Source organism: Lepus europaeus, chromosome 7, assembly GCF_033115175.1.
Source record: "Lepus europaeus isolate LE1 chromosome 7, mLepTim1.pri, whole genome shotgun sequence".
NCBI classification, from domain to species: domain Eukaryota; kingdom Metazoa; phylum Chordata; class Mammalia; order Lagomorpha; family Leporidae; genus Lepus; species Lepus europaeus.
The window spans coordinates 15,643,808-15,658,858 of record NC_084833.1 but is presented as its reverse complement, the minus strand read 5'-3'; the positions used below and the strand labels follow the sequence as shown (position 1 = coordinate 15,658,858).

General features: G+C 38.6%; 1 protein-coding gene across 1 annotated transcript; it reads right to left on the bottom strand.

The window, feature by feature from the left end:
- Nucleotides 1–4,042: 4,042 nt before the first annotated feature.
- On the bottom strand, nt 4,043–4,972 carry LOC133763652 (olfactory receptor 10AG1-like). The gene has a single exon (XM_062197450.1). It carries the CDS (start codon nt 4,970–4,972, stop codon nt 4,043–4,045), a length of 930 nt encoding a protein of 309 aa, XP_062053434.1.
- Between the last annotated feature and the right edge of the window lie 10,079 nt (nt 4,973–15,051).

The window sequence follows — 15,051 nt, the reverse complement described above, 5'->3', positions numbered from 1 at the left end:
TACAACTTACTGAAGCTGTGCAAGTGTCTGATGACCATCTGAAGCTGTATTTGTGCATACATAAATCATGGAAGTGTGCTATATTGTAAATACCTCATTTAACTTACCAATATACATTTTTTTCACTTCAGTGTTATTCAAACATTGATTCCTGTTTTCAACTAGTTCCTTGGACAGTTGTCTGAGCTGGTTTTAATTTTGATGGATATTTGATCTTTATTCTACATATCTCACAGAATCACTTTCTCATATGCTACTGTGTACATAGATCCAATATCCATTTTCTTTTTTCTGTGTTTTTTTTTTGTAATACAAAACTATTTAATGTTCTTACTTAGTGGTTTCTGGAAGGTTTGATATTAAGTCATACAAAGTTCTTTCAAAATATTGATGAGAAAATGGAATTAGAATATGAGTATTTTGTGATGCAGAAAAAGATTTGGTGCCAAATTTTTTTCTTACGTGGAAATTATGCATTATTAAAAAGTCAGGAGCTTCTTCTGTGTCTCCCACGTGGGTGCAGGGTCCCAAGCAGATGGGCCATCCTCTGCCTCTTTCCCAAGCCCTTTAGCAGGCAGCTGGATCAAAGTAGAGCAGCCGGGTCTTGAATGGGCACACATGGGATGCAGCATCACAGACAGCAGCTTTACCCACCACACCACAGTGCAGACTGAAATGTTGGGAGCCCTCCCAACCTCTGATGCACAACTTCCCCAGCCCCCACTCTGTTGGGAACGGTGAACCTCGCCCAGGAGTGGAATCCCAATAAAAGCTTGTGAATTAATTGATTCATCTGGCTGGAAGATTTGTTACGCACCAGACACCTTGCAGCTGATCTCTAGTTATGCTTATTTTATTTATTTATTTTTTATTTATTTATTTTGACAGGCGGAGGAGTGGACAGTGAGAGAGAGAGACAGAGAAAAAGGTCTTCCTTTTTCCGTTGGTTCACCCTCCAAATGGCTGCTGCGGCCGGCGCGCTGTGCCGATCCAAAGCCAGGAGCCAGGTGCTTCCTCCTGGTCTCCCATGCAGGTGCAGGGCCCAAGGACTTGGGCCATCTTCCACTACACTCCCAGGCCACAGCAGAGAGCTGGACTGGAAGAGGAGCAACCGGGACAGAATCCAGCACCCCGATCAGGACTAGAACCTGGTGTGCAGGCGCCACAGATGGGGGATTAGCCTATAGAGCCGCGGTGCCAGTCGAGTTATGCTTATTTTAAACATTTGACATGATTCTGCCCTTCACTAAGACTCTGCTAGATGGAGTCCCTGTCAAGCATTTTAAGAGTCTAAATTACTGCTACTGATTCTATCAACACATGCAGTCAGAGCATTCTTTGTCATGTCTGTTTTGTGTGTGTTCACATATGTGCATCTGAGTGTGTGCAAGTGTGCAGGATTTATTCCATGGAAGTTGAGTGTTATTCTGATTGCCCACATTAAAGAACTTCAAATTTTTCTCTGAACTTTTGATAATTGATTCTACTGAAACAAATTGACACTAGACAGATTAATAGTAGAAAAAGTACATAGCACACAAATGTGTTCATTTGTACAAGTGCTACGCAAAATGTAAACTTCCGCTCTGCCAGATACTATCAAAAGAATGAAAAACAAGCATAGGAAGAGATGCCACACAGCATAGGTCATCAGTGAAGTGCAAATTACAATCATCCCATACTGCTACATACCTATTAGAGTGGCCAAAATTCAAAACACTGAAAACAAAGACCGGTGAGGATATGAAACAAAAGTACTCTTATTCTTTACTGGTGTTAATGCAAAGTGGTAGAACTTCTTTAGAAGACAATTGGAAGTTTGTTTTGTTTTTGTTTTAAAGTATTTATTGATTTGAAAGTCAGAGTTACTGAGAGGAGGAGAGATGGGGAGAGAAGTCTTCCATTCTTCCATCAGCTGATTCACTCCCCAAATGACCACAACAGCCACGTCTGGGCCAGGTGAAGGCAGGAGCCAAGAGTTGCATCCAGGTCTCTCACGTGGATACATGGGCCCTAGATCTTGGCCATTTTCATGCTGCTTTCCCCAGGCCATTAGCATGTAATTGGATCTTAAGTGTAGCAACTGGGACTCTAACCTGTGTCTACATGGGATGCTAGCATCGCTGGTAGCTTTACTGTCTTCACCAGGATGCTGGCCCCTGGAACTCTTTTTTTTTTTTTAATTTTGTTTTATTTTGCTTTGTTTTTCAAAACTAGGCATCATCTTAAAATATAGCTGTCATACTCCTTGATATTTCCACAGAGAAACTGAAAATCTTTGTCCATACAAACATCTGTAGATGTGTGATTATATCATATTTATTCATCATTGCCTAAACTTGGAAGCAACCATGAGACCTTCAGTATGTGGATGGATGAACAGTCTATGGAACATCAAGAAAATGGAATATTTAATGTTAGAAAGAGATGAGTTTTCACATAATGAAAAGATACACATGAACTCAAATGCATGCTAGTGTGTGAAGGAAATCACTATGAAAAGATGACATACTGTTCAATTCCCACTATACATTTTTCTTTCCTCTGGAAAAGAAAAAAATTATTAAGAATCCAAACAACAGGGGTGCCCAGGAAATGAGGGAAGAAGAGATGAACGGCTTCACAACCAACGATGTTCAGCAATAAATATAATCTGTATGACAACATAAACGTGGATGCATATCATTATATATTTGGCCATTACCATGATGTGTCTGTGTTGGTTTATCAATTGTTAAGAAATGTGACACTCTGGTGGAGGGGGCCATTTGCAGTAGGGACGCTGTGCTTAGGGTCACAGGAAATCTCTGAATCCTTCTCTCAATTTTTCTGTGATCCTAAAACTGCTACATAATATAAATTACTTTAAAAATGAGATATTATTGTCATTCTTACCACTAATAGCAAATTAAACTTTGTGTTTGTAAAACATCACCCAATAAAAGAGATATCTAGAAAATCAAAGATTCAGTTATTATATAAAAGCTAAAATCAATACTTTTTTCTCTCTAGACATAGATGTGCTTAACTCCTTAATTCAAAAAGTATTCAATAACTGTTTTAATATAGAGAGCAAACACTATTTAGGCAGTATCCTAAAGCAAAAAATAAATCCCTTTCCTCAGGGTAGTTGCTTAAATTTTAGTGAGGAAGATTGTTTCGTTTGTTTTCTATTTGTGTCAACAGTATAATATATGCCTGGTGATAATGGTCATGGACAAACCCTGTGAGGGAGAAGTAACATTTGGGAAGGTCTCACTGATAAAATGATATTTATTTAAATATCAGAAGATGTGAGAGAATAAAAAATGTGAATATCTTTGGAATGTACCATGCAGGCAGAGCCTTGAATGGCTGTTAAGAGGCCGGAAGTTACCTCTTTCAGTAGTTTCAAAGTCAGGTTTTATTCCTCTATTTTTATTTTTAATCCATGAGACTGAAACCACCTCTACTAACTTCTGAGAAGTAAATTTATCCACCTATCCATGTATACATATGCATGCACACACACATAAACCTAAATTACCCTGCTTTATGTTTTAGCCTTTAAGGTAATTGAAATGGATGAAGTGAAACACACACACACATAAATATATACTTTAATATCATTATATATATTCAATCTTTATATATGTTACTCTTTCAAACCAATAAGTTAATTAAGTAGATAATACTTTCCAGAAAATATGTTGATTCATGGAGACATAAAATTTTTTTTTTCAAAAAGAAAATGTAGGCTATGTTCTAGAATCTTAAAAAAAAGCAAAAGCAACAGCAAACTCTGATGACCATAACATGCTATTTCAAACACTTTAGTCTGCTGCAGAGTTTTACAAGTGGCTGTCTTTTTGCCATTGAGAAAATATTGTTTGAGATCAATTTACTACTTGAAAACAAAAGAGTAAATTTTTAGTAAGATAATATGACAGTACTCATTGGGTTAATTAATAATTCAAAGGAAAAGAGAAAAGAAGAATAATTAGTATATGGAGGCTGTGAAAGACAAGAAAACAAGTTTACACAGTCATGATTTTGAGTCACATCACATCCACTTCAGAAGGAACTTTCTCAATGCCAACATAACATCTTTGTTTCTCAGACAATATATCATGGGATTAAACATCGGTGTCACAATGGTGTAAAATAGAGAAAGGAATTTATCTGTTCCTGTTGAGTGACTGGACTTTGGTCTCAAATAAGTAATGATGCCTGATCCAAAGAACAAGGCTACAACCATGAGGTGGGAAGAACAGGTGGAGAAGGCCTTGGCTCGCCCAGTGTCTGATGGCAGCTTCAGGATGGTTGTGATTATTTTCACATAAGATCCGAATATCAACATAAACGGAATAGTGACAACTACAATCGCAATCACATAAATCAACGTTTCAATCATAAAAGTATCTCCACAGGCCAGTGTAAGAACTGGAGGGACATCACAAAAAAAGTGATTCAACTGGTTAGATCCACAGAAGGGTAGAGAAAAGATCAGGTAGGTGAACCCTATGTGTACTGGAATTCCACTTGTCCAACACCCAGCTGCCAATTGGATACACACCCTACTGTTCATGATGAGAGGGTAGAGTAAGGGATTGCAAATGGCGACATACCTGTCATAAGCCATTACTGTCAGAATAAAGCACTCAGTGACTCCCAGGACCAGAAAGAAATACATTTGAGTAGCACAGGCTAGAAAGGAAATCTTTCTATTTTGTCTACAAAGATCTGTTAATAGTTTGGGGACAGTGACTGATACGTAACATATTTCCAAGGAAGAAAAATTCCTAAGGAGAGAAGGATCAACCTTGGTTATTACGATAATGAGGCTATTTCCCATTAGAATAATCACATACATGATCAAAAATACTCCAAAAAGAAAGCCTTGCAAGTTGGGAACATTGGAAAAGCCAAGTAGGATGAATTCCTCTAATGCAGTATGATTTACCTGTGGGGGATTTTGTTCTATGAATTCCATATGAACAGAATAATGGGTGTTGTCGTGCACTGGGTTAAGCTGTTGTATAGGACACCAATATTTTATTTCTGAGTGCCTAGGATCAAGAATCTTCCCTCTTCCGATCCAGCATCCTGCTAATTCATACTCCACAAATCAGCTGGTGATGGCTCAATACTCGTGTCTCTGCCATGCATGCAGGATACCCAGATAGAGTTCTAGGCTCCTGGCTTTAGCCTGGACCAGTACTAGGTGGTTGTTTTGGGCATTGGGAAATGAATTAGCATATGGAAGATTCTCTCTCTCTCTCTCTCTCTCTCTCTCTCTCGTCTCCCCTCCCTTCCCTTTGAAATAAATAAAAATGAAGTTTTAGAGTTCACTTCAATGTGTTGGTTTCAATTTCAAAATGAGGTGCATTGATTATTCAAAATCAACTGTCACAGAACAGATGTCCAGTTCTGTCTGCTCTCCGTTTTATATTTCTGAAAGCATTTTAAAGCCGTATTCTAAATGTCTAAGCGATAAAAAAGGAAGTAATACTTTCTGCTCATAATAAAGTTTGAATGTGTGAATTACAAAACAGAGATAAACAGGCAGCAAAGACATAAGAGCAAAAACCTTTCAGACAGCCAACATTTAGCATGAGAGCTGCTCTACTTGTGACGTTCTCTGATAAGATATGCTTCTCCTTCTTAATCAGTTTGTCTTCTGGTTTGTAATTTTTCTTCCTAGTATCTTCTTATTCTCAACTTGCTTATTATTCTTTCATACCTGGATAACAAAATGCTTTTCCATTTCAGATAATAAAAGGGCAAGGTGGTCAGTAACATTCCACTTCCATGTTAGGCTGCGGCCATCTGGGACTTGGTCCTTGAGCAGCTATCCTGAAGAGACTTCAACACTGATTAGAAAAGAAATACTGTCATGTTGCTTCCATAATGGAAATATATCCCAAACATAGCAACTTACTCATTCACTTGAACTTTGCAATGTGAAAAAAGAAAATAAGATTTTACGGTTTTGTGACTTTCACCCAATCACAGCCCCAGTCAACCTTCACAACTTTAATTCTATTCTGAATTGTAAGGTTTTAAGATGTCAGTAGATAATTTTAGAACTTTATGTGGTTAATTCAACAAAGAAAAGGGAAAATTTAATGTGAAGAAAATTTATTCATTGGAATTACACCTGACATTGGAAACAGTGTAAGTTCTCCCATTGTGGACTTTGGTTCTAGCTCCACATATGAGATTCTGAGCAGAAATAATAGAATGTTTCTACTATAAAATACATAGTGTATAGGATATCTATTTATATCCTGTTTGGTTCTGAATGGACAACAGAAAGTCATTGTTAATTACACTGTGCGCTGGGTGTAATCAGCTCTTTTAATAATGAAATATTTTCAGCTCATAGATGTTTAACTTCACCTCCCTTGCATCAGGCCCTAGATGTCCCGTTTTGTGATCACCATCCAGCATTTGCCTCCTTCATCAATGCTAAGCTTTGACTTTTTCACAGGTTATCACATTCTCTGAATTTAATTGTCTGAGATTTGTACCCTCTCCCCCGTATTTCAGACTCCAAATTCATGTTCACATCCTATAGAACACCAGTATTTTTACTAAAAAGACAACCAGTCGCTCTTTCTTCTCACTCCTTAAACAATTGGAGCATTTCAAAATTTCTACTTGCGTTTTTTCTAATTAATCCATAACAGTGACTCCACTATTCTGATTTTCACTTGTCATCCCACACCAAAACTTCCTCCCACTGTGTCCCTGTTTACAGTTCAAAAACATCAACATGAAGAACCAAGGACCTGGGAAATTGTAAAACAACATGTTCTGTAGACTGAGTCTTAGAGCACTGCCTAAAATCTTCTCTTGTCATCTGTATTTTTTGCTTTCTTCTGTATTATTACTTTCCTGTGCTTTTCATAATTTTGTAATTATTTACTTTATATCTTCTCAAAACTTTCAGAAGTTTACATAACCGACCACTTTATTCCTCCATACATGATAGCCTTGAAAAACCAACTGAAGCAAAATGAAAGATAAATTTTCAGTCATTCAGGTGTCAGAAAGTACTTAAAAAGTTTGTTAATATGTGTATTATATAAAACGTCATATATGGCTTCAGGATGTTTTGAACCATAACAAATTTATTAGTTTATACCAAATTCTATGAAGTCTTTGAAGTACCCTCCTATAAAGCAGTTAATTAATAAGCACTTTTAGTATATATTATAGTTTACTTTTTAACATGTAATGTATTAAATACTAAGAATACCAATGGTTAAACCAAATATATGGACTCAGTTGATGGATTGCTGATAAAGTAAGTTAGGTTACAAGGATTGTATTTGAATATGTCAGGATCTACACAGAAAATTACAAGGTGTTATTATTAATACCAGATAATTGCTTAAGGGAGTGACAGTTACTCTAAGATATTGTGAGATCTAAGAGCATCACAAATAAATTTGTTGTTTTTTACTTTTGCAAAAAGAGAACGAATCATTTTCCCAGGGAAAAAGCATTCATCATTTTACACGTGTTCATATTCCAGTAATTATTTAGGACCATACATGGGTGAATGGTTTATAAATGTACTGCAGCAAGAATGAAGATTTTCACTGATACTCAATTGAACAATATTCACGTTTACACTGATCAAACAATTTGATATTAAGTGACTTGAAATGGGCATTAAATAAATTTGGGTGAAGTGCACTTATTTAAATTTTAAGAGCTTCATTTTCCTTGTTTGAAAATATTCACAGTAATAATAATATACAACTTGGGAAATTGATTTAAAGAATATATGGCATAAAAGAGGTTAACAGCTTGACTTAAAATACAATCTGTTCTTAGACACTGTTTCGTGATCATTATAAGCTCAATGTGCTTAACCTTATTCTTTTAAACTGTATTAATTTTATTTCCTTTTGAACTGTAGTTACCTTTTGTCTTACGTGGAGTAGCATTTTAACTAAAAAAATGAGTTTTTGCAGGAATACTGAGCTGGTATCTTCAAGAATATTCTTTGCTGAGTGGCCACAAACCAGCAGCAATACCTATAGAAAAGTCAGTGTAACCTGATGTAACTTACTGGATTCTCTCTCTTTCCCTCTCTCTCTTTTATTCTCTCTCTCTCTCTCTCTGTCATACCAGTCTGTGCACTCATATTTTGAGTTCAAATCCCATTTCATATATAAAACCATTCCCAGAAATAACGTTCTTTGATTATTTTCTTTTCTGAATTTCATCTATTCTCTCCATCAACAATCAGCGCTATTTTTGCAGTTCAAACATTCTCCAGTATCTTTATAGATAAAGTTTTCCTCTATCAAAGAAGCTTCCTTCTTTACTTCTAAAAATTTTTAGTAGGTGATATCATAATTATGGAAGGGAATAGAAAACCGTGATTAGCAGAACTTCCTTTTTAATTGTTGACAATTTTTTGACTTTTTGTAACATGCTAAAAACTATACTACCAAGTTCACCTGTATTGTTTCATTTAATGCTTTCTGAATGAACTACGTGTTATTACTGCTCACATTTTACATGAGGTATCAGACACATTGGTTATGTAACCTGCTCATTGTGAAGAAGTTAGCATGTGATGAAGCTGGACATCATGGAAAATTCAATTGAAAAGATTGTGCTGAGTCTCATATTGTCAATCATACCAATAAAACTTTAAGAGATATTAAATCCTTCACAATCGCAAGGCAATTACATGTCTGTTGTATATTGCTTAGCAGTATTTCAATGAAATAATTACATTATAAATACAGTATGCATATTCCAAGTTCAGAAAACTTATCTCGTAAATGGATTTTGGTGAAAGAAAATACTTTCTTTGATGACTTTTGACTTGGAAGATTAAAGAACATACACTAGTTTTTTTCTTCTTACTATTTGTTGAATTCTTTATTCACTATAGAGTTATTCTTATGAGTATAATATAAACTGAAAGTAGGACATTGTAAAAATCAAAAGAAAGAATAAGAAAGAAATGAGGAGAGGAGGAGGGAAGATGGGAGAGTGGGCAGAAGGGAGGGTCTATTGGAAAGTATCACTATGCTCCTCCATCTGTTATATGAAATACATGAAATTTGTTCACCTTCAAAATTAAAAAAAATGCATTAAATAGAAAATTCATTACAAGAAAATAAGCAGATAAAATGAATGATGCTTACCTTGTATACATTATGAAGACATATATACTGCTCCTTTTATAATGCACATGGTCCAATGCACTATAAATCATTTCATTAATTACCCAGTAACAAATCCAATTATTTATTTCTGTCCTTGAAGCACATATTTTACTTTTAAATCAGTTCACTTTAGGTGGGGAATAACCCTTTATTCATTGTAAGAGCATATTCTCACTAAGGCATGTTGCATTTTAATCTAGTAATGTATTTTCCAAGGGGTGACTTAGTAAAGGACTAAGGTTATCTTTTGTTCAATTATTACCTTCTTGACACTCTGTCTCTAGGGAACATGGTCAGAGGACACTATTTTCCTCCTGGCCACTCCTCCTCATCTTTCTCCCTGTCCTCTCAGCCTTTGGAGAGTAGAAAAATCCCCCCACTGGGAAAGGTGGTAAAAGGCATTCACTATCTTAAATTGGCCTGTATTCACATATGAAACATGAGGATATCAGATTTGAAATAATGAAAATCATTATTCCTAAAAAAGCTAATTTAAGTGACAATTAAAACTTGTATATACTTATTGTATTCAACATGATGTTTTGAATACTTATATATTTCATTATATATATATACACACATATATATTTTAAACCACTATATATAGTACAATAACTAAATTTGCCTAATTAACATATGCTATATCTTACAGAATTGTCATTGTAAGTAAAAGAGTACAAATTGGTGCCTCCTCACATGAGGCACCAAATGTAAGGAAAGGGGGTGCAGAAAAAAAAGGACACAGGGGATGAACTCGCAGCCAGACTGAATTTATTAAAAAAAATAAATAAACTTGCAGAAGTTGACCAGCTCCCCGTGTGTACATAGACCAAAAACGTGGCACAGGTCCAGACCTCAGCAGGCTGGTCTTTTTTATATCTTAGTTGGGAAGGGCTGAGGGTGAAAGGCTGTAGGGAGAGGAGAGCTCCATACAGGTTGTTCAAGTTTGGCCCAGTGGCTTCCAAACCTGGGGAAGAATGCAAAGGGTGGAGTGGGGGAGAATGAAGGATGTGAGACTGAACTTGAAGAAGGTAGGGGTAACAAGAACCTAAAATGGCTGAGGCTTATGACCTTGTTCCATCAACCCTGACTGAGTATAGATAAGGAGTTGGGGCACTGGTTTCTCTCTGGCTACATGCTGACATGAAGCGTAGACATGGGCAAGGATCTCTACTAGAAAACAGATTGAAGAAGAGCAGTCTCATGTTATTTCTGCATGATGACTTGGGATATAGCAGTCATTCACTCCTGTAAGAACTTTTGAAATAAGTTAATTACACATGGTAGGAATAGGAGCACTATCATTATGAGGATAAAAGGAGATATTGGAGACACTGCCTGTGGTGGAAAAGATGGTCAATATCAGGAAATAGGAAGGCAAGAGTCCTGTCCATATGCCTGGTTGACAAAGAGAAAGATCACTCCTGTTTTGTTTTGTGTGTACATGATGGCAAGGAGCCATGGGATGGAGTTAGTCTGGCCTGCTTCTACTCCTAGGCTCCCTCATTTCCTCCCTTTGCTTGTGGAAAACACTGGCAGATGTTGGAGGTTTGGGCGAGGACTGAAGCTGAGTTCTTCAAGCTGTGTAAGAGTTCCAGCAGGTGGCCACTTGCAACACTAGCTCACAGAACTTGTCTCCATTCCAGATTTCATGTGCATGGCCCTGTAGAATATTATTGCCTGGAACAAATAAACTCTAACAAGCAGATTAAATACAGAGGGTCCAAAACAAAAGACAAAGTCATTAGAGAATCTAAAAAAGGTGCTGTCCAAACCAAGAGGAAGTTTTCCCACTGAGAGACAAATAGAAACTGGCAGGAGGGGCTTGAAACAAATCAGGTGGGTGGTAAGGCCTGGCCAGGTATATGTGAGGCCTGGACTTATCTCTTCACATGGGGTACTGGAAGAGATGTCATGTGGGAGGTGTGAACCTCCTTAGGGAAGACACCGTGTTGACTTCCATTACCTAACAGGCCTGGGATGAGAGTCGGCCTGCATAGGATGTTTGCATCTAATAGGTGGCACCTCTAAAAGCAAATCTATAGTTCTGCTTGAACTGTTACTGATCCAAGGTTGTAACTTTGGAAGCTGAGAAGAGTGAAGGGCTTTTTCAGCTTGGGGCCAACAGGGTCTGCATTTCTGACCCAGGAGTCCTTCAACGCCTAGGGCAGTTTCGTTTCCAGCTTGACTGACTCTTGGACAAAGCTGACAGAGCTGACAGCTGCTTGCCCAGTTCCTGGACTCATATTGAAAACAGGGAGTGTGGAGGGTGTTGAAGTCAGGCTTCATTGCATTTGAACAGCAGGCAGATTCCTTTCAGGAACTGCTTGTTGGGGAGGTGCAAAGCACCACATGGGTAGAGATTATGGGGGAGGAGGGGTTCGGAAGAGTAGAGAAAGGCTCTTGAGTGAAGTTTACAATGCATGCTCTCAGGAGTCTGGGATGTCCCAGGTGCGGGGCTTTCTAGAGCAATAAACATTCTGCAAGCCTTTACACTATCTTTCTGCACCCAGAAGGAGAGAGTGGTGGGACAGAGGAGGGGGAGGGCTCAGGAAGAGGGGACATGCAATTTTGGCTGCTATGAGGAAGAATGAGAAAGGGCCAGAGAAGCGGGCAGGCTGGGTAGAGGTCCTGTCCTGGGGCAGCAGCAGCCCCGAGGAAAGAGCAAGGGGAAGGAAAAGGAGGGTTCGAGAGGAGGCTCCAAGCTTTCCTCCTACAGGAGAATGATAGGAAATGAGGAAAGTTGCCCTCTGAGGAGGACAAAGGCTTAAATACAGGGGACTCATGTGGGTCTGGTAGAGAGGAATCACCAGATGGAGGCTCAGGAGGGTCCTGGAGTAGACGGGCAGAAGGTCAGTACTGCAGAGAGAGAGAGGGATGAGGGAGAGAATGGTTGGTCAGAGGGCATACAGGGAGGCTTTTCTTCCATGAGGAGAAAAGGATAAAGAGAGTTCCGAGGAGAAAAGGGCGGAGGGGTGGCACTGCCCCTGTTGACGTTGGCAAGAGGGGAGAGGAGGCGCTAGAGAGACGGATAATGGAGTGAGCGGAGCGCTGTGTGTTCCTGAGATGCTGGTTTCCCAGGAGGAGGGGGAGAAGCGAGATGGGAGGGGGAGGTAGAAGCTTTACGGGGAGGCTCCAGGCCTTCTTCCTGCATGAGAACTTGGAGTGTGGAAAGGCCCAGCTTGTGCAAGTCTTTTAAGAGGCAGGCCAGAGGGGAGTAGAAATTTGGAACCCATGGAATATGCAAAATACTGTCTGAAGGAAGAGGGTCCTTTCACAGGGCATCCCCTGGGAAAGAATCACTCCAACGGAGAACCTAAGTTCTGAGTGCTCTAAGAAATGAGAGTGAGAATCCCCATGCTTAGACCAGCATCCCTGCCCTAAGCTGTAGTGGATGAGTGTTTTCTCTGAGTAAGGAAACCAACTAAATACCCCAGGGCCCATGAGGGGAGATGAACCAGCCTGACTAAACACCACAGTCCCCCAAAGAGGGAATGGACCAGTCACAAGCATCACCCCATTCCTCTTGAGGTGACAGAGACCTCTCTTACCAATTCAATGGGCTGACAATTAGGTCCAATGTGGGCATGTAGTGAGGAGATCTAGCAAAGGCTCTGGCTGTGAATTCATTGGTAAATGAGAAGTGCAAGCAGGAGTGAGAAAGTGTTCTGGAAAGGCATCTTTCAGGGCAAACAGGGTCAGAAGGGGAAAAGGAGATTGTAGGAAAGAGAAGGTAGGAGTGAGCAAAGACAGTAAAAAATGGGAGAAATTCAGAAAGAACAGTTCAGAGGAAGGGTGAGGAATCACAGCTCACCCCAGAGCCCAGGTCCTCCACTCCCCTCACACAGGGCACCAAAATATTAGGACAAAAGGTGCAGATTGGTGTCTCCTCACACAGGCACCAAATGTAAGAAGAAGAGGCACAGAGCAGGGAGGAGACAGAATACAAACTCACAGCCAGACCAGTTTTATTCAGAGAAAATAAACTCGCAGAGATTGATCAACAGCCAGCATTGTACATAGACCGAACACATGGCAGAGGGCCCAAACCCCAGGGGCTGGACTTTTTTATATCTTAGGTGAGCTAGGCATGTCGATAGGGGGCAGTAGGCAGAGATGAGCTTCTCCATACTGGTTCTTCAAGTTTGTCCCACTGGCTTCCAAATCTGGAGAAGAACGCATGGGGTGGGGTGGGGAGGAATACCAGGATGTGAGACTAAACTGTTCTCTTGAAAGAAGGCAGGGGTAACAAGAATATAAATGACTGAGGCTTATGTTCTTGTTATGTCAATCATTACTGGTGATGAGAATACTTAAATTCACTCTTTTTTCAATTTTTTTTTAAATTTTAATTTATTTGTTTTGACTTTATTTGAAAGGCAAAGAGACAGAGATAGAAAGAGAAAGAGATCTTCCATCCAATGCCTTCCTCCCTAAATACACACAACAGCCAGTGTTGGACCAAGCCATAACCAGGACCTGGAACTCCCCAGGGGAGCAGGGACCCCAAGTACTTGACTCATCATCTGCTGCATCCTAGGATATGCAAGCAGGGCACTCAAGTCGTAGCAAAGTAACTGGGACTTCAATCTGGCACCCCAGTAAGGGATGTCGGTATCTCAGGAAGTGACTTGAGCTGCTGTGCCAAACCTCTGTCATTCTCTTACCAATTTTCAAGAATATAATATGTTATTGTTAGCTGTAGTTGCCATGTTACACAATAAATCTCTTGAATGTATTTCTTTATTTGAAATTTTGTTTGGCTGGAGCTGTGGCAGACCTATGCATCTTTTTGCTATTTTGTATTATTTCAAATATATCTTTAAAATAATGTTTTTAATTAAAATGTTTCTACATTTTAATGAATCCTCTAAACTGATTTAACTACATAATAAATGAAATATTGTTAGAAGTCATTAGTCCATTCAGGAAATATTTAATCAATTACAGCATTTATCAATTTACATCTTCTAAGACAGGCAAAAGCCTTCTGTGCAACTGCATTCCAGCAAATAATAGGCAGACAATGAGAAAGCGAAGAAATACATAATTGGAGAAATTTTATACAGAAAAAAAATGCTACATTGATAGCAAAATGACCAGAATGTTGACCATTCCAGTTTTACTTTCTCTGCTTCACTTGCATACTCTCTGATGCAGCTGCCTGTTCTTTATGCAATCCCCAAAAGTGTTTCATTGGTTTTATGCTTTCCAGTTGTTTTTTCCATTGAAGGAATGAGGTTGGAGCATGTGGTACTCTGGATTTTTTTTTTCAATTTTCCATTTTTCCTATTAGATGATACTCTTTATGCCAGAGAGTAACAATTATATTTGGTGTGTTGTTTTATTACAATGTCTTTTGTTGACACCATAGTTGTACATATTTATGGGCTAGAGTGTGATGTTTTAATACCAGACATTGTATCATAATCAAATCAGAGTATATAGCATTTACTTTATATCAAATATTTATCATTTCTTTGTGGTGAGGATATTCAAAACCCTCTTTTCTAGCTATTTTTAATATTTAACACAATATTGATTGCCCATAGTTGTATTTTACAACAGTATTCCACAAATGATTCCTCCTATCTAACTGTAAATTTGTACATGTTGAGTAATCTTTTTCTAGACTCCTTTCCCACTTCACTCCTCAGCCTCTGGTAACTGCTCTTTTTCAATTTGTGGCCAGCAGTGCCTGACTACAAAGTATGGAGGTTGAGAGTTCCCAGGTAGGGATACTATAACCTGGTGGATTCTTTTGATTATCCTCAAAGGTATGGAAAGCAACGCAAAGAGACCTAAAATTCCAAGTTCACAGTATGAGTGGAAAATCAGGATGAATTGTTGGATGTTTGAAAAAGTGGCCCTA

Coding starts and splice junctions, on each gene's coding strand:
- LOC133763652 (XM_062197450.1), bottom strand. CDS start 4,972: ATGGAATTCATAGAACAAAATCCCCCACAGGTAAATCATACTGCATTA.